Genomic DNA, 19,316 nt, shown 5'->3' with positions numbered 1-19,316 from the left:
GGGGATACTTCCTGTGCTGAGGTTTGCTTTGATCTTTTGATTACACCCAGTGGTTCTTAGGGGTCACTCCCCAGCAGTGTTTGGGGGATCAGGTGCCAGGGATGGACCTTGAGTGCAAAGCCTCTGAGCCATCTCCCGGCCTGCCTAGCCCGCCTTGAGCAATGTGTGCTATCCTGGGCAAATGAGGGCATCCAGTCAGTATTTGACTGGACAGAGGGGATGACCACTCTTGGGATCTGGACATGAGAGTGAGAGCATTGGAGGAAAGTCCCTAAAAGATTCCAGTTCCTCTCAGTGACCTGACAACTCCTTTCTACTTCTGTGGGCTGCCAAAGTGACCTTCCCTTTGATCTGTGGCTTCAACCATTTCAAACCAATGACCCAAGAAAATTGTGTGTGTGTGTGTGTGTGTGTGTGTGTGTATTGGGAGGCAACACCGGCTATGCTAAGGGGTTACTCCTGGCTCTGTGCTCAGGGACCACTCATCTCCACGCTGAGGGACCTTATGAGATGCGGGGGATCAAACCCAGATAAGTCACATGGAAGGCAAACGCCCTCCCCACTGTCCTATCACTTTGGCCCTAGATCAAGAATATAACTTAAGGGGCTGGAGCAATAGGACAGCAGGGAGGGCATCAGCAGGGAGGGCATTTTTGCCTTCATGCGCCAACTGGATTTGATCCCCAGCATCCCACAGGGTCCTCAGAGTCACACCCTCAGGTCTGGCCCCAAAGCCAAAAAGTAAAAATCAAAGAAAAAAAAAGAATGGAATGTTACTTCAGCTTAGACCTCTGAGATTGTCCACCAGGGCCCCCTAAGGAGAGATGTGATTGACCAGCATGGGTCAAGTGTCCACCTCTTTCCCGCCCAGTCAGGTCTGGAGTTGGTCCAGTCAGCCATAAGGTGCAGGTGTGCCTGGTGGCAGCCACCACCCACCTGGATCAACAAGCGTGGCGCCAGCTCCAGGTGAGAAGGTGCTTTGGGTGTGGGGCAAGCAACCGGGAACCAGGTGGAGAATTGGCTTCCAAGGACGGAATTCAGAACAGGCACCTTGGGGTCCCGAAGGGGCATCAGCAGGACTGTCTTCCTTTCCAGCGTGGTAGGAGCTTTTGCCATGCTCACAGGCTGCCTGTGTCCCTCGGTTTGTGGCCATGTGGACTTCAAAACCAGCGATGGGGACCAAGTTCAGCAGGGGAGGACATTTGCCCTGCACATGGGGTTCAATCCCCAGCATCACATGGACCCTGAGTCCTGCCAGGAGTAACTCCTGAGTTTAGAGCCAGGAGTAAGGGGCTGGAGTAATAGCACAGCTGGTAGGGCGTTTGCCTTGCATGGAGCTGACCCGGGTTCAATTCCCAGTATCCCATATGGTCCCCTGAGCACCACCAGGGGTAATTCCTGAGTGCAGAGCCAGGAGTAACCCCTATGCATCGCTGGGTGTGACCCAAAAAGAAAAAAAAAAAAAACAGAGCCAGGAATAAGCCATGAGTGTCGCCTGGTGTGACAACCCCAGAAATCAAAAACCAAACAGACCAACAAAAGCAGTCAGCATGCACCATGCTGGGCTGCAGAGACAACCCCCAGCTTCGTGGGGGGGAGGTGAGTCAACAGAACTAAAATGTGCCTTTCTTGCTGATTGCCTGCTTGCATGGTGCCGGGGACCCCCTGCTTATCAGAGCTCCCAGGGGCCTCCTAAATGCTTGGGAGTGGCCAGTCCGCTGCCCAGTTCTCCACTCATCACATCAGCCAAAGTGGGTCATGTGAGCCCTCACATTCCCCAGGGTGGGGCCCAAGAATCCATCTGATGCCTGCAACAGTGAGAGGTCTAGGACAAACCAGAGATATTCAGGAAACTTCTGGATGAAACTGCATGTGGGAGAAACCTTATATTTTGTCTCATTTCCCCTACACCCCACTTTACCCCAATTTGGGATAGAAAAAAAATAAACAAGACACAGGGCATGGGGGCTGGAGTGATAGCACAGCAGGCAGGGCGTTTGCCTTGCACGTGGCCAACCCAGGTTTGATTCCCAGCATCCCATATGGTCCCCCGAGCACCGCCATGAATAATTCCTGAGTGCAGAGCCAGGAGTAACCCCTGTGCGTTGCCGGGTGTGACCCAAAAAGCCAAAAAAAAAAAAAAAAGACACAGGACATGGAAGTAATCAAGCTCCCAAAGCCACAGTGAGGGCTGAACACCTGCCGGCTCCTGTGTGCCAGGGTCTGTGTGCTAGCATCTGGGAGAGTGAAGCAGAGTAGCGCCCATGCCCTCCAGGGAGGAGGGAGGGAGAAGAGCCACTGTCCCTTACTCTTGGGAGTGCTGGTGGACTGTATGTGATGCCAGGGATTGAACTGGGATCAGCCATATGCAAGGCAAGTGCCTTAACTTCTGTATTATCTCTCCAGTACCTCCATTACTTTTTGTGGGAGTATTCTGGGCCACACTCAACAATGCTCAGGAGTTACTCCTGGCTCTGTGCTCAGAAATCACTCCTGGCCTTGCTTAGTAAACCATATGTGGTACCGGGGATCGAACCTGGGTCAGACGTGGGATTCAAACCAGCATGGCTGCAACCACATGCAAGGTAAGTACCTGAGCTCTGGACAGTCTCTCTGCTCCCCTGGTACGTGTTTAGGTACTTCATTCTCTTTGCCCCGTGAACCCCATTTTCTCCACTACTGCCCCAACTCCTAACAGACCCCATCCTACTCTCTGCTTCTATGTGTATACTTTGGGGTCACACCGAGTCAGTAGTGCTCTGGGGCTATTCCCATTTTGGTTCCCAGAAGGTGCTCCCAGCAGTGTTCTGGGGACCATCTGGTACAAGGGGTAAAATCCGGGCCTCCTGTATATCATCTCTCCAGCCCATGTCTGTTTGCTTGCTTCTGGTCACTGTGCTCAGAGGTCACTCCTAGCAGTGCTCAGGAGACCATATGTGGTGCTGGGGAGCTAAGCGGGGGTGGCGGTACCAGCCAGAGGGAAGTGCTCTACCCCTGGACCATCGCTCCAGCCCTCAAGTCCACGTCTTTTTCTGGTTCCCCATAGCAGGAGGCCTTCTGCTGCTTCCAGCACTTTTCTGTCCCGACTGACTCCTATCCGCTCGAGTCTAGACCAGTTTCCTTTCCGCCCCATTGGCAGATGGACACGTAGGTTGTTTCCAGGCCTGGGCGATTGTGAATAAAGCGCTAGTGGGCGTTAGGGCTGTGGGTATCTCTTCAAGATAGGGACTCAGAAGCCAGATTGCAGCCCGTATAGTAGCTCTATTATTTATTTTTGCTGCACTCTCCACCCTGTCTTTTGTCCCAGTAACACTATTTTTATTTAATTTTTTGGGGGGAGCCACTCCCAGCAGTGCTCAGGAGTTCCCCTGTCTCTGCACTCAGGAACCACTCCTGGCAGTGCTTGGGGGACCGGATGTCGGGGATTGAACCTAGGACAAGCATCTGCAAGACTAATGCCTGACCCATTGTGCTCTGTCTCCAACACCATCTTTGCCCTCTCACCCTCAGAGTGCTGGGCTTCCCTTTTCACCACATCATTGTTAGGGCATCACCCGCACTTCTAGTCTTCTTTGGTTTGATTTTGGTTTGGGGCATTGTTTATGTTTTAGTTTGTAGGCCACACCCAATGGTGCTCCTGCCTCTGTGCTCAGTAACCATTCCTAGCCTGGCTCTGGGGACCTTCTTTGGTGCCGGGGATCTAACCTGGGTGAATCACATGCAAGGCCAGCACTGCTAGCCCCTTTACTATCTCTCTGGCCCTCTTTCGTTCAGAAGGGCCAGTCTGCCAGAGGGAGAGGGTTTTACCTAGTGCCTCTGATTTGCATTTTCCTGAAGATTGTCTAACGATTGCATTGAGACTGCTCTGTTGAGAGCATCCCAGGCCAAGTGCTCTAAGAGAGAAGTCAATGCCCCCCGCTTCAATGTAAGCTTGGTGGAGAATGCACCCTTGGCCAAGTCACCATCTTTTTTTTTTTCTTTTTGGGTCACACCCGGCAGTGCACAGGGGTTACCTCCTGGCTTTCCACTCAGGAATTACTCCTGGCGGTGCTCAGGGGACCATATGGGATGCTGGGAATCGAACCTGGGTTGGCCGCGTGCAAGGCAAATGCCCTACCTACTGTACAGTCGCTCCAGCTCCCCAAGTCACCACCTTTATCCCCAAATCGCTCTGGGTTATTGAGGAGGAGGGACCCCTACAGCTAATAGTTGTTCTTTCTTCTTTTTTTGTTTCTGGGTCACAACCAGCGATGCTCTGGGATTACTCCTGGCTCTCATATGGGATCCAGGGATCGAACCTGGGTCAGCCTCATGCGAGGCAAGCTGCCTCCCTGTTGTATTATCGCTCCAGCCCTGACAGTTGTTCTTGCAGACAGATGAGGAGGCAACGAGGAGATGGCTATCTAGAGGCTGGACTCTGGGGACCAGAGGCCAGGCAACTCAGTTTCTCGACCCCTCCTCTTCCCAGAGGCTGGAGGTTGGAGGACAGGTTGGGCTGGGATTCTGGTTTCAAAGCCCCAGTCCTCCACCATGTGATCTTTCAGGCCCTATGAGGCCAAATCCTGAGTCACCATTAGCATAAACTCAGGTGTGGCCCTGGTACCTGTCCCTTGAATAACAAAGATCACTGACTGGGGAAATTCCTAGAGGTTATCTTCCTTGGGACTGACCAAGTTCTAGCATATTCTATCGCTGGATCCTCAGGTAGAAGCCAAGAGGCAGCTGACATGCACTTGTTTGTCCTTGAACCCAGGTCAAGCTCCCACTAGGAGTCACAAGTGATCCTAGGCGCTAGAGGGCCAGTGGGGTAACCAGACCCCAACTCCGCCCTCCTGGAGAGGCTCATGAATGGGAACCAGGGATTGTGAAAAGAGAAGTAAATTGTGGCGTGTCAGCAGAGACTAGGAAGCAGGACAAGACCCAAGCAGGGGTGAGTAAGAGTGTGGGGGAGGTGGGAGGGGCATCACCATTTGAAAATGGAGAGACCAGAATGATGCCTTGGGCATCTGAATCCAGACCTGAATGAAATGAAGTGAACCTTGTGGGTTCCTGGGGGATGGTTGTTCTGGTTGAGGGGACAGTATAGGGTGGTTTACCCATGTGACCCAAATGAAGAGGGATGCTGGGGAGGGAGGGGGCTCTGGATCAAATCCAGCAGGCTGGCTATAGATTTGGCTTAGATTATGGGGTTAGGGAGAGTCTGGTGCTGAGAAGGGACAGGAGCTGGGGTTTTCCAGACTCTCCCAGTCTGGGGGTGGGGAGTTGAGGAGGTTACAGTGATCTTTCTGTCTTCAGATGGGAGTTGGTGGTGCCAGGAGGCGGGTGCTGGTGGCAGGGGTGAGGGAGAACTGGCACCTTCCGGCTGTGTTTTGCTCCTGGCACCGCTTTGTCTCTGGTCAGAGCTGGTGGCCAATGCTGGCTGAAGGGATCATGGACCGATAGAAGCAGCATCACCTGCCTTAATGTCTGGAGGGGTCAGGGCAAGAGTGGAGAGTTTAGAGTCATTTGCCACTTGCCACTTTGGTTCTAGCAGGAGGCAGATATACTCCCTGCGAGGCCCCATTCTCTGCCCACCAATCTCAGCCCTCTAGAGTTCCAGCCCCCCGCCATGATCGCCACCAGGTGGTGCCCTTCCCCCCCAGATCCACCCCGCTCTCCCTCTTCTCCCCCCCAAATTCCCTTTCACTTTCGGTCTCCCGTTGTCAGTCCAGCTGGGGCAAGGCTAGTGCGTGCGGAGAAATGGGCTCCTGTTTCCCGAGGGGCGGGGTGGCGCCCCTCACTTCGGGCTGAGGGAGGAGGCATGGGGAGTACGGGTTCCTGGGTGCCTGGCCTGGGGAGGGTTCCGGGGACCGGACGTCGGGGTTCTTGGAAGGAGAGATGCGGAGTTTACAGCATAACTGGGGCTCACTCAGGAAGCCCGAGGGGGTGGGAGGCGGAAACTTGGCCACATCAAGGGGCCGTGGGAGGGGCGGGGAGGTGACGGGGTGGCTGAGGAAAGGGCTGGGTTGCAAGGGTCCGAACCTCGCTCTTCTGTCCCCCGCAAGATCTGGCCACAGGCATGAGGGGTCCCCGGCAGAGATGATACTGCTGGCGCCAGCCTGGAGCGCAACAGTGCGTATATTGGGGGCCGGGAGTAAGGGGAGCTGAGCCCAGGTGGTACTGACAGTGGGGAGATGGGCTGAGGTGGGGGAGAAGGAGGCTGCAACGCGAGGGATGGGGTGGGGGCGGGGGCGGGACAGGCAGGTGGAGGGGGACAGTGCTGAGGGGCGGTCACGGGGGATGGAGTTGGGGATCCAGCCTGGGATGAGAGGCAGTGAGGAAAACAGGGTTTGGCCACAGCCAGAGCCCCACGGACGAGGTCCCAACGCTGAGGTCAGTGGGGTGAATCCCGGGGTGTGGGTGCGGGAGCGCTGTGAGGGGGGCTGTTTGCAGAGGTGCTGGTACCCCACCGCAGACCCCGCTGCTGCTGCTGCTGCTGCTGAGCCCCGGCCTTCGCGGGACCCCGGATTGCTCTTTCCAGTACAACCCCATCTCCTCCACCTTCACGGCCACCATCAGCAAGCTGGTGAGGTGGTGCCTCGCCCCTTTCCAGGCTGGTGTGGGGGCCCTGGGTGTGAGGTACTCCTCTCTGGATCCCCATCCCTCGGTTTCTGGTATCTGGACGCTGCAGGGATCTCCGTCCCCTCACCAGCACTGATCCGGTTCCTCCTGCAGGCTGACTACCTGCTCCAGGACTACCCGGTCACAGTCGCCTCCAACCTGCAGGACGTGAGTCAGACGGGAGGGGCGTGAGATGGAAATGGGAAGGAGAGACTCAGGGATTTAAGGGATTTTGCTGAACACCCCACCCCTCTCTCTGGGGGCCCTCAAGGCCCCGCCCCTTTCCCAGGTATCCCCGCCCCGTCTCTGAGGCTCCGCCCCCGACCGAAAAACCCCGCCCCAATCTATGATGCCCCGCCCCACCTCTGCTTCGTGAGTTCCGATTGGTTTGTCGTCCCCCCGCCCCACCCCTCAGGACGAGGTCTGCGGGGCCTTCTGGAGGCTGGTCCTGGCCCAGCGCTGGATGGGGCGCCTTAAGTCTGTGGCGGGGGCCCACATGCAAGAACTTCTGGAGGCGGTCAACACCGAGATCCATTTTGTCACCTCATGTGCCTTCCAGGTCAGCCCTGAATTTGGGGGACCAGGACGGGGAGAAAGGGCCCCCTCCCAGAGTGGAGAGTCGAGCCTCTCCGGGTTGCTGGGCGTTGCTAAGGACGCTGCCCCCTAGCGACCAGGGAGCTGGAGACAAGCTGGAAGATGCAGGTGGCAGGAGGATGCTGTTGCAGGGAAGGCGCTGGGCTTGAGGACATTTGGGATGATGTGGTGGTGACTGTCCCTCCCCTACTCCTAGCCCCTCCCCAGCTGTCTTCGCCTCGTCCAGACCAACATCTCCCACCTCCTGCAGGACACATCCGAGCAGCTGGGGGCCCTGAAGCCCTGGATCACCCAGCGGAACTTCTCCAGGTGCCTGGAGCTGCAGTGTCAGCCGGGTAAAGGCCCCTGTCCTCCGCCGCCCCTGCTCCAGGCGCTCACACCGCCCCCTTTCCCACAGCGGTTATGTATTTGGACCCCTAAGTTCATTCACCTCCAGTGCATCTGTTTCCCCATCTCTGAGAAAGGCGCGAGGCAGTTTAGAAGCAGCTGATGGAAATACGCATAAACTTTCTTTTTGGGGACCCCAGAACTGGAGCCAGGGTACGCTGTGTGCCAGTCCCTTGTTATTTCTTTCAGGGTTTTATTGCTTTTTCTTATTGTTTATGAGCTTTTCAGGATTGGGAGGAGCCTCACCCAGCGGTGCTTGGGTGTTGTTCCCACCTCTGTGCTCAGGCGACTGTGTGGTGCTGGAACCCTGACCTCCCCACAGGCAAAGCCTGCACTCAGCTAATTCTGAGACCCTCTTGAGGTTTTGGGCTTGTTTTGCTCAGGGAACCACATACGGTGGTACTCAGGGCTTATTCCCTGGCAGGACTTGGGGGACCATCTGGGGTGCCAGGGATTGAATCCATGTCAGCCGTATGCAAGGCAAGCACCTTCCCCGCTGTACTGTGACTCTGGCCCTGTCAGTGAGGCTTAAGATATGTACCTTCCTGTTATCACAAACAAGACACTGAACCTCATAGCCAAATCCCACTCTATCTCCTGAGAACTCTGATCTCTTTTCCATCCAAGTGCTAACCAAGTCCCACCATGCTTAGCTTCCAGGATCAGACAAAATCAGACTCATTCAGAGTGCTTGGGTCGTAGACACTACAAATACCTTCTCTAGAGTGATTTTTATTAAATTTAATTTTCAAAGCTTTATAATTGTTTTATTGGGGTGTGGGTTTTTTTGGGGGGGTAACACACCCAGCTATGTTCAGGGATCATTCTTGGCAAGACTCAGGGAACCATGAGTAGTGCCAAGGATTAAACTAGGGTCAGCTGCCTGCAAGGCAAGCAGCCTTACCTGCTGTACTATCTCTCTGGCCCATTAGTCCTGTATCATTAGTCATTTACATAATAAGCTTTGTTTAACCAGATAGTTTCAAAATGGTACCACTTTAGCCTTTGGGGGGGGGCGGGGGGCGGGGGAGTGCGATAGTGCAGTGGGGAGGGTATTTACCTTGCACACAGCTGACCCTAGTTCTATCTCTGGCATCTTCTATGGTTCCCCGAGAACTACCAGGAGTAATTCCTGAGTGTAGACCTGGGAGTAACCTCTGAGTATTGGCTCTGTGACCCAAAAAGAAAAAATAAATAAGGTACCACTCCAACAGGTATTTAAAAGTATTATTTCCCTTCATTTAAAGTCTTTTTTTTATGGTCTTGGGGTCGCACCAGGCAGTGCTCAGGGGTTATTTCTAGGTCTATGCTCAAGAGTGAACTCTGGTGATGCTGGGAGTCCCATCTCTAGGGCTCAGGGATTTGAACCGGGATCCAAGCGTCTTCTCCCCTGTACTATCTCTCCAGTCCCAGATGTGAAACTTTTTCTTCTGGTTTTTGGGCCACACCTGGCTCTGTGTTCAGTATTCACTCTGGAGGAGCGGGGGCCACTTCGGGGACAATCATCAGTGCAGAGATTGAACCTAGGTTGGCCTCCTGCAAAACAAGCTCCCTCTCTGCTGTCCTATCTGTATGCAGAGTTTCTCCTATCTGTACTTCCACATTCAGAGTAGGAGATGGAAGGGCTGGTTGGCAGGTAGCGGGGAGCCATCGTGGATTTGGGTACTGGAATCTATCCCTGGCACTTTGTAGGGCAGGACCAGGAGTGGCCTTGGGTATGACCCAACATCCCCCAAAAAAGTTAATCTATGATTTTCAGATTCTTTTTTTTTTTTGTATTTTTTGCTTTGTTTTGGCACCATACTCAGTGCTCAGGGGTTCCTCCTGGCTCTGTGCTTAGAAGACATTCCTGGAAGGGCTCAGGGAACCCTATGGGGTGCTGAGGATGGAACCCACAGCAAATGCCCATTATACTGTCTCGCCAGCCCTCGATTTTCTGATTCTTAGGCCGAGTGCCCCAGCTCTGCGGTTGTTCTCTCTTGCACGCGAGGAGACAATTGGCCCGTGGGTTGTGACTTTTGCCCTTTCATCAGATCTTTGTGGCCCTCAGCTTTGGCCAGCATGTAATCCAAGGAAAGAATTGTGGATTCTTTGGGCCTCAGTGAAGTTGAATGAGGGTCTGTCTTCCTGCTTCATCACGGAGCTATTTTGAGTCTTTCCAACACTGTTTGTGTATTAGATGTGACCCACTCTGAGAGGGTGATGGAGAAGTCTCCCACGCTGAGATTCTCTCCATGGCTTCTGCATGTCCAATCAATTCGTCATTCCTCGTTAGCTTGGTTGGTCATTTGTGTTTGTCAGTCACCTGACATCTGTGGGGGTGCCCGGGCCCGGTTTGGAAAGCAGCTGTGCAAATTGGGGAGACACGACAAACATGTTCACAGAGTTCAGCAGGGAAATATCTGGGTGTCATGGAGCCCTCAATCAGACAGTAAAACAGGGTAAGATTTGTGAGTGGGGTAACTAGCAGAGAAGCCCGGAAAGCAAGAAGCCAGCAAACAGTCAATGCAAAGGTCCTGCGGCAGAAAGCTGTAAGAGATGAGTGAGGGGTGAAGAGTGGGCTACAGAGGAAGCAAAGCAGGGCCGGATAGAGTGGGACCTTATATTTATGATTATTATATTATCCATAATATAATAAGATCTAACATCCTTAAGTTAAACTATGGTAATATATGTTGACGAGCCACAAAATAATGGTGGATATAAAAGCACCACGTAAGACAGATTAGGGCTGGGATGACAGGGTAGAGGGGAGGACTCTTAACCTTCCACACAGCCACCTGGGGTAGATTTCTAGCATCCCGTAGGGTTCCTTGAGCCCTGCCAGATGTGATCCTAGAATGCAGAGTTTGGAATAAGCCCTGAGCGCCTCTGTGTGTGACTCAGATACTGAAATAAAAACCAGATCAGGCTGATAGGAAGTGCTCGCAGATCTGGACAAGAGGAGCATTGTAGCACTGTTCTTCCGTTGTTCATCGATTTGCTCGAGCGGGCACCAGTAACGTCTCCATTGTGAGACTTGTTACTACTTTTGGCATATTGAATACGCCACAGGTAGCTTGCCAGGCTCTGCCATGCAGGCGGGATACTCTAGGTAGCTTGCCGGGCTCCCCGAGAGGGACGGAGGAATCGAACCCAGGTCGGCCTCATGCAAGGCAAATGCCCTACCAACTGTGCTATCGCTTCAGCCGGACAAGAAGAGAAATATCCAAATCGCTGGAAAGCCAGTCCCGGGAACTCAATGACACAGGTGTGTAAGGTGCTGTAGACCTCAGGGCAAGGCAGCAGGTGAGATGGTAAACAGGTGCCCAGAGGAGAGGGGCCCCAACCCGGATGGGAACACCGCAGGTCTCTGCTTGTCCAGTTGACCTCACTCTGAGGTCCTGGGCTGTTTGTGCTAACTTCCCATGAGAGGAGCTAGGATTAGCCCATTTCACAGATGAGACTGAGGCCTGGGTTCGGGAGCCTGCTGAGGTTACCCAGCCTCCTCTCTCCTTCCAGACTCTTCCACTCTGTTGCCCCTGAGGACCCCGAGGGCCCTGGAGGCCACCCCACTGCCAGCCCCCGCACCCCCTCTGCTGCTGCTGCTGCTCCTGCTGCCCGGGGCCCTCACGTTGCTGGTGGCCGCCTGGTGTCTACACTGGCGAAGGAGGGGGTGGAGGACTCGGAGGACGCCCCGCCCCGGAGAGCTGGTGAGCTGCAATGGGGGGGAGCCAAGGGGTGGCCGAAGGTTCCAGCAGTGACTGTGACTGAACTTTGTGGGGTTCACAGGTACCCCCCAATTCCAGTCCTCAGGAGGTACTGCCCCTGCGGCCCCCGGAATCCTGACTTATTGGGGTGAGTCTTTCCCAAGTGGAGACACGGGCGTAGCAGGGAGGGGTAGGGTCCTTTCTGGGTGCAGAAGGCCCATGAGGGGGACTGCCAGAGTGCAGGTGTCCAGAGATCAAGAACGGGGCAGGGTGGGGGGCTGAACAGTCCCTGGGGGTGGAGGTCACGGGGACAGCACTGAAGATGGACATGAACAAATGCCCCTGGGTGTGACCCTGTGGCCATGTGGGGACCCCAGGGAAGAGAGAGATACGGGGACATTAATGAGCTGGGTAGGGAATTCTTAAGGTTTCCACAGGAAGATCTTTGAGTACAGGAGTCCCACAGGCATGAGGTGAACAGGCCTTGTGGGACAGTACAGTGGAAGGGCATTTGCCTTGCACAAGACTGACCTGAGTTCAATCCCCGGCATCCCATATGGTCCCTCAAGCACTGGCAGGAGTAATTCCTGAGTGCAGAGCCAGGAGTAACCCCTGAGCATAGCTAGGTGTGACCCAAAATCAAAAACAAACAAACAAACAAACAAAAAATAACAGACCTTGTGAGTCCTCCAGAGAGGAACATGCTCTGGTTGTAGTAACTTCAGGCAGCCAGGGGGTGGGCGGGGCTGGGGAATTGCTCCAACCCTGGAGCTGGAGTTCCTAGGATGGAGGGGGTTAGGCCCAGAGGTTTCCAGCAATTGTGCTCTGGCTTCACTCAGGGCCCTGTGATTTCCTCTCAGCTCAACCCATGTCACTCACGTCACTGAGAAGCTGGTGCCAGAACGAGCCTCTTTTTCGATGGCTGAGAAGTTCAACAAACACAAATTAGATATTTTATTTATTTATTTATTTACTTTTGCTTTTTGGGTCACACCCGGCAATGCACAGGGGTTACTCCTGGCTCATGCACTTAGAAATTACTCCTGGCGGTGCTTGCGGAACCATACGGGTTGCTAGGAATTGAACCCGAGTCGGCTGCGTGCAAGTCAAATGCCTTACCCGGTGTGCTATTACTCCAATCCAAATTAGATATTTTAAAAATAGGGGGGCAGGGGCTAGAGAGGTCGAACAGGAATAGAGTACTCACCTTACACCGCCAGGAGCGGTTCCTAAGGGCAGAGCCAGAAGTAACTCCTAAGCACCACTTTAAAAAAAAAAAAAAATAGATTTCTTTTTTTTCTTTTTTAATTTTTTTGCTTTTTGGGTCACACCTGGCAATGTTCATGGGTTATTCCTGGCTCTGTACTCAGGAGTTACTCCTGACAGTGCTTGAGGGACCATATAGGATACCAGGGATCAAACCCAGGTCGGGTATAAGGTAAACGCCCACCCTGCTGTACTTTTCTTTTTTTTTTTTTTTTGCTTTTTGGGTCACACCCATCGATGCACAGGGGTTACTCCTGGCTCATGCACTTAGGAATTGCTCCTGGCGGTGCTTGGGGAACCATATGGGATGCTGGGAATCGAACCTGGGTTGGCCGTGTGCAAGGCAAACGCCCTACCCGCTGTGCTATTGCTCCAGCCCCCACTTTTTTTTTTCAAATACTTTTTTTTCTTTTTAAATTTTTTTTTTGCTTTTTAGGTCACACCTGGCAATGCTCATGGGTTACTCCTGGCTCTATACTCAGGAGTTACTCCTGACAGTGCTCGAAGGACCATATAGGATAGCACTGCACTGTAGCACTGTCCTCCCGTTGTTCATTGATTCGCTTGAGCAGGCACCAGTAATGTCTCCATTGTGAGACTTGTTGTTACTGTGTTTGGCATATCGAATATGCCATGGGGATACTATCGGTAGCTTGTTGGGTTCTCTGAGAGGGACAGAGGAATCGAACCCAGGTCAGCCGCGTGCAAGGCAAACGCCCTACCTGCTGTGCTATTATAGATCCGGCCCCAGCATCGCTTTCTTAAACTTTTTTTTTTTTAATTAAAATACGGGGCCTGCTGGAGAGCCGGCACAGGAATTAAGGGTCTTGTCTTGACTGTGGCCAACCCTGGTTTGCTCCTGACTCCCATGGTCCACCAGGAACGACCCCCAAGCACAGAGCCAGGAGTTACAGCTGAACACTTCCAAGTGTGGGCCCAACCTCCCCCCAAAAAAAAAATTTGTGAGGGACCAGGGATGTGCTTGTTGTAGGGTTCTTGCATTGATAGGTGGAGTTCAGTTCTAAGCTTTTGTTTTTCCTTTTTTGTTTGTTTGTTCTTTGGGTCACACCCAGCAGTGCTCAGTGTTTCTCCTGGCTTTGCGCTCAAGAATCACTCTTTGCAGTGCTTGGGGCACCACATGGGATGCCAGGGATCCAACCAGTTAGTCTACCCGCAAACGCCCTCCCTGTGGTACTATCACTCCAGCCCCACTTTCTTTTTAAGTTGCAGGAGAAAGGTTGACAGCGAGTAAGACACTTGCCTTGGATGTGATGACCCTGGTTTGATTCCTGGCATGATCCTCCTGAGCCCACCAGGAGTGATCCCTGAGCACTGCTGGGTGTAGCCTCCCATCCAAAAAGACAATAAATAAATAAACTTCAGGAATTTGGTGCTACCCTCAGGATATAGCACAATGCAGATGCGCAGATGCTATTTTTATTTGGGGGTGTAGTCAATGCTGAGGGAGCGGATGCTGGACTGGGGGCCAGAATTACCTGACCCACCACGTGTGACCCATTTCAGGCTCTATCTGTGCCAGGAGGCTGTGTTGCTCAACTTTGAAACATCCAGTTTTCCCTTTCATTGTGCGGGTGGGGAGCAGTCTCTAATTTCATGTTTTTTAAAAACTTAAGCACTTACTTGAATTTGTTGTGAGTCCACATGTGTTTCTGTTGTGGTTTTATTTATATGGGAGGTCACACCCCAGGGTGCTCAGGGTTTACTGCTGGCTCTATACTCAGGGATCACACCTCACTGGGTGAATATGGTGTGCCCAGACTGAACCTAGGTCAGACACGTTGGAGGCAAGTGCCTTCCCTGCTGTGCTATCGCTCCAGGCCTCTTCAGCATGTTTCTGAAGTGTATTTGTGTATATGTGTGGTGCAGAGATGTAACCATGTTGGGGCTGGAGCGCTAGCACAGCGGATAGGGCATTTGCCTTGCACTCGGCCGACCCGGGTTCAATTCCAGCATCCCATATGGTGCCCTTTGGACAACCTGGCAGGCTACCAAATGTAACCTGCCCACACAGCAGAGTCTAGCAAACTCCCCGTGGCGTACCCAATATGCCAAATACCAGTAACAATGATGAGTCTCATTCTCCTAACCCTGAAAGAGCCTTGAATATGCCACTTTTTAAAATCTCAGGGCTAGGATGAAGGAGACGTTACTGGGGCCTTCCCGAGGCAACCGACAAACAACAGGATGATCGTGATTGTGATCATGATGGTGCCCCAAGCACCGCCAGGAGTAATTTCTGAGTGCATGAGCCGGGAGTAACCCTGTGCATCGCCGGGTGTGACCCAAAAAGCAAAAAATCAAAACAAATAGATGTAACCATGTCTCTTGCGTGCAAGGCATGCAGTTTAGCACTGGGCCACATCCGAGGCAGGAATTGTTTATTTATTTACTTTAAAATTCACGGGGGCAGGGCTGGGCGTTTGCCTTGCACGCGGTCAACCGGATTCGATTCCCAGCATCCCCAAGCACCGCCAGTAGTAATTCCTGAGTGCAGAGCCAGAAGCAACCCCTGTGCATCGCTGGGTGTGAGCCAAAAAGCAAAAAATAAATAAATAAAATAAAATCCACAGGGGCTTGGTTTAGACACATTGAAAAGCTCTTGGGCTTTTCCTGGCTCTGTGCTCAGAAGCGACCCCTGGCGGTGCCCATAGAACTGCAAGCCACGTGGGTGATTAAGGCTAAGAAAACGCCACTCCCCCCTCGGGGGCGCAGGAATTGATCTGGTTTGCAGCAAGGGCTAGGGTGCAGAGACACTATTCCTCTCCAGACCCACCCCTAAAGTCGAGGTCTCCATTCATCGCCAACCCTCTGACCCCTCTATCTGTTCACTCCTTCCCCTCTCCTAACATCTCTGCTGTGGTCAGGATCAAAGAGTTGGTCTTTTGCTTTGTTTGCACACTGGACTTGATTCTTTGTCTTCCACCTATAAGTGAAATCTTCTGGTATTTGTGGTATTTCTCTCTTTCCGTTGTGCTAATTTCACTCAGTTTAATGTCCTCCAGCTCCATTCAGGTCATTGCAAATCTGAACAATTGTTTTTATTATTTTTTTTGTTTTGCTTTGTTTTGGGGTCCCATTATAGGAGCTATGTTGGCAGTATTCAAAACTCCATATGATGTCTTCCCCCATGCCAAGGCTGACCTCCAGCCCTCCAAACTGTCTCTCTTGGCATTTACAAGGTCATACCCAGTGGGGTTTGGGGCCACCAGATAATATCATATCATTTTTTTTCCTTTTTTTTGGGGGGGGTCACACCTGGCGATGCTCAGGAGTTACTCCTGGTTCATGTACTCAGGAACTACTCCTGGCCGTGCTCAGGGGACCATATGGGATGCTGGGGATCGAACCAGGGTCAGGCCGTGTGCAAGGCAAACGCCCTACCCACTGTGCTATCACTCCAGCCCCCATATCATTTTTTTTTAAACAGCCAAAATTCTTATTTATTTCTTGCATTGGAAGTACTCCTCGATGACATCCTTGGCCTGTGATTCTTTGCCACAGTCCTTAACCACAACACAACTGCAGCCTACCACTTTACGGGGTTTCCCTTCTCTGTTGATTTTACAGAGGCCAACCCATTCTCCTAGTTTCTTATTGTCATCAACCTTAATTTGGTTGATCTGGTGTTCAGCACAAAGTGTCTCCACCAACTTGACATACATAGGCTCATCACAGTTGGATGCAAGCACACAAAGATGGGCTTGGCGCTTGTCTAGGGCTTTGGCGGCTTCGCGGATGCCACGTGCGAGGCCATCGTGGATGAGGGTGGTCTTCGGCACCTCTTGCAGCGCAGTATTCACGTCCATTACACCTCCAGCAGCAATGCCTTCCTCGGCCTTGGCGGTGGATTATGGGTGGGGCCGAATCTTGAATGCACCTGAGCCTCTGCGGTGGCAGGGAAAGCCATATCATATCATTTTGGGGGTTGATTTTTGTTTCTGAGCCACACTCGGCTGTGCTCAGGACTTACTCCTGGCTCTGTGCTCAAAGATGAGTCCTTGCATTGTTGGGGAACCATAGGCAGTGACTGGGATCGAGCCTGGATCAGCTGCCTCATTCTTTTTTTCTTGTTTTTGTGACCACACTCAACAGTGCTCAGGGCTTACTCCTGGCTCTGCACTCAGGGATCACTTCTGGAGTGCTTGGGGGATTATATGGGATACAGGGGACAGAACTCGAGTTGGACAAGGCCGTTCCCGCTGTACTGTGGCTCTTGCCCCAACCCCATACATTTTTTAGGTCACTGAGAAGTTTTCTTGCCCATCCCCCTGATAACCACATTTTTGTTTGAGGCCAGGCCCAGCAGTGTTCTCATGAACCTCCAACCTCCCCCATGCAAACTAGCTGAACTGTCTCTCCAACCCCACATTCACATTAAGAGAAAATTAGACACGATAAAAAATTCATTATAGGGGCCAGAGCGATGGTACAGCAGGTAGGGCATTTGCCTTGCATACGGCCTACCCGCATTTGATCCCCAGCATCCCATATGGTCTCCCAAGCACCACCAGGAGTAATTCCTGAGTGCAGAGACAGGAGTAACTCCTGAGCATTAATGGGTGTGACCCAAAAAGCAAAAAAAAAAAAAAATCAGCATAGTGGGTAAGACACTGCCCTGCATGCAGTCAACTCAACTTCAATCCCGGCACCATATGTAGTCCCCTGTTCCCTGACAAGAGTGACCCGTTGAACACACAGCCAGGGGTCAGTCCTAAATACAGGCTGGGTGTGGCCTTCAGACCAAATACAAAAAAATAGGGGCTAGAGAGATGATAGAAGGGGGCAAATTACTTAACAAGGGTTGAATCCCCAGAACTGCATGTGTTCCGGGAGCGCTGAGCCAGGAATAAGCCTTGTGCACTGCTAGGTGTGGCCTCAAAGCACATGCACCAGCCCCATCTGCATTACCCTGCAGTGGAGAGCACAGATGTTTACCTTCTTGCCAGCTCTTCTCTGGCCAGTGATGCACTGAGCATGCTGAGCACACAAGGAGTAGGATTATTTGGGAACCTAGTCTATTTTATTTTGTCTGGGGCCCACACCCTGTTGTGTTGGGGCACTGCTCCCGACTCTTCTCCCAGCTGTGCCTGGGATGGGACCAAGGGGCTCAACCCATGGGCTGTCTCTGGTGCCAGGACACTAGGTCAGTTTTTTATTTTTCTTTTTGGGTCACACCCAGTGATGCTCAGGGGTTAATCCTGGCTCTGCACTCAGGAATGACTCTGCTGGCAGTGCTGGGGGGGACCATATGGGATGCCGGGGATCGAACCCGGGTCGGCCGCGTGCAAGGTAAATGCCCTACCCGCTGTACTATCGCCCAGCCCCACCAGGTCAGTTCTGAGCCAGATGCTTTTCTCTCCATCCAGGAGTCTCGGATAACCTAGTGAATCAGAGGCATCACTTGTCCCGATTTGCAAAGGACATCAAAGCCCGGAGAAGCATATCGCCGACCTGGAGGGAAGTCAGCTGGCTGCTGCCTCTTGTCTGGTTTTGCTGTCCCCTTTCGCTCAGGACCATGGCAATGCCAGGACAAGGCCTCACCTGCCTCCCTCTGTACAAAGTTTCTGTGCCCTGGAAATTGTATATAAATCATCCTTTTCTACCAGTGTCTGGCCAGCCTGTCTGTGAATGGGACAAGGTGTGGTGGGCATGGTTTGGGGGCTTTGTTTGGGGGTTACTCCTGGCTCTGTCCTCAGGAACCACTCCTGGCAGTGATCCAGAGACAATACTGTGGTGCCAGGGATCAAACATGGTCAACTGCATGCAAAGCAAGTGCCCTACCTGCTGTCCCATGCTCTGCCTCATGTAGGAGTGGTTTTGAATGGAATAGCCGGTTCTCATTTACTGCCATGTCCCCTTCAAGGGGTGCCCATTGCAGATCTGGGGCCTACTGGGAATCTGGGGACAATGCCTGGCAGTGTTCAGGAACTAGACGTGGTTCTGCGCTCAGGGATCACACTTGGTAGTGCTATGATGCCTTATATATTGGTGGGGTTGACCCCATGTTGACCACATGCAAGGCAAGCACCCTACACACTACTCCCTCTGGACCTCATCACCCAGTTTTGGGAGGGGAAGGTGGGCACACTCTGAGATGCTCAGGGGCTGATTGTGACTCTGTGCTCTGGAATGCCCCCTGGCAGGTGCTAGGGGATATGTGTTGTGGGGGTTCCAACCTGGTTGGCTGCATCTAAGGCAAGTGCCTTAACGGTTGTATTATCTCTGCAGTCACCATGCCCCGTCTCCCTACCCAGCATGGGGGTCTGAACCAGCCAGTTCTCCAGAGGCCTCTGCCTGAGAGGAGAGGGATGGGGGTGGAAGAGAACTCAGAGGGCCCCTTATCCAGGGTGACCTGAACCCTCTCTATTGTGGCAGAATTCGAGGGTGCTCTTTAGGGAACACCCTGGTTGAAAGAGCTGGAGCCAGCGGGCACTGGGCTTGTACCATGTAACATTTGGGAAGATGGGCAGGGACAGGGAGGCAACCCAGGCCGCTGGAGGGGCGTGGGGGTTGAGCCCAAGGTCGGTTCTGAGTGCAGGAAGTGTGGTCTTCAGGGGTCTGCAATGGGGCTTTCAAGCACTCAGACGTTACAGGGAAGAACGTGGCCAACCTGTTTTGCAGCTGCACCACTGAGATCGACAGGGCTGCGGCTGAGCCAGGTCACCGTGAGGACACCTGAGTCCTAACCTCTAAATCCAGGCTGGGCTCAGAAAGGCTAACCTAGAGGCCACCCGCGAGTCACCACGCGCCGCAAGCTGC

The 19,316-nt window shown here is 52.9% G+C and overlaps 2 protein-coding genes across 4 annotated transcripts; one reads left to right on the top strand and one right to left on the bottom strand.

Moving 5' to 3' along the window:
- Window positions 1–5,700: 5,700 nt before the first annotated feature.
- Window positions 5,701–18,112, top strand: FLT3LG (fms related receptor tyrosine kinase 3 ligand). 3 transcript variants are annotated; one of them, XM_056136435.1, is made up of 10 exons: window positions 5,701–5,807; window positions 6,045–6,111; window positions 6,340–6,372; window positions 6,455–6,565; window positions 6,715–6,768; window positions 7,016–7,159; window positions 7,391–7,529; window positions 11,083–11,273; window positions 11,353–11,418; window positions 17,924–18,112. In XM_056136435.1, exons 2-9 carry the CDS (start codon window positions 6,079–6,081, stop codon window positions 11,407–11,409), a joined length of 762 nt encoding a protein of 253 aa, XP_055992410.1. In that variant the 5' UTR covers window positions 5,701–5,807; window positions 6,045–6,078; the 3' UTR covers window positions 11,410–11,418; window positions 17,924–18,112. The 3 variants fall into 3 exon arrangements, with proteins under 3 accessions (XP_055992410.1, XP_055992411.1, XP_055992412.1); XM_056136436.1 differs by lacking the exon at window positions 6,340–6,372; XM_056136437.1 differs by lacking the exons at window positions 5,701–5,807; window positions 6,340–6,372 and having other exon boundaries at window positions 5,989–6,111.
- Window positions 15,998–16,405, bottom strand: LOC130043311 (40S ribosomal protein S12-like; the record flags this gene model as incomplete). The annotated part of the gene is made up of 1 exon (XM_056135563.1): window positions 15,998–16,405. A coding segment is annotated over one exon (408 nt), but the record flags the coding sequence as incomplete, so codon positions are not given.
- Window positions 18,113–19,316: the final 1,204 nt, after the last annotated feature.

The sequence above is a fragment of the Sorex fumeus genome, unplaced genomic scaffold, assembly GCF_029834395.1.
Source record: "Sorex fumeus unplaced genomic scaffold, SorFum_2.1 ptg000122l, whole genome shotgun sequence".
In the NCBI taxonomy this organism is placed as follows: Eukaryota; Metazoa; Chordata; class Mammalia; order Eulipotyphla; family Soricidae; genus Sorex; species Sorex fumeus.
This window is presented reverse-complemented; position numbering and strand designations above follow the sequence as displayed.

What these genes read in the sequence shown, in the direction of transcription:
- FLT3LG (XM_056136435.1), top strand. Translation starts at nt 6,079, where the DNA reads ATGATACTGCTGGCGCCAGCCTGGAGCGCAACA. An exon ending in CGCCAGCCTGGAGCGCAACA is followed by an intron (nt 6,112 to 6,339) that starts GTGCGTATATTG and finishes GTTTGGCCACAG; the next exon opens with CCAGAGCCCCACGGACGAGG. An exon ending in TCGCCTCCAACCTGCAGGAC is followed by an intron (nt 6,769 to 7,015) that starts GTGAGTCAGACG and finishes CCCACCCCTCAG; the next exon opens with GACGAGGTCTGCGGGGCCTT.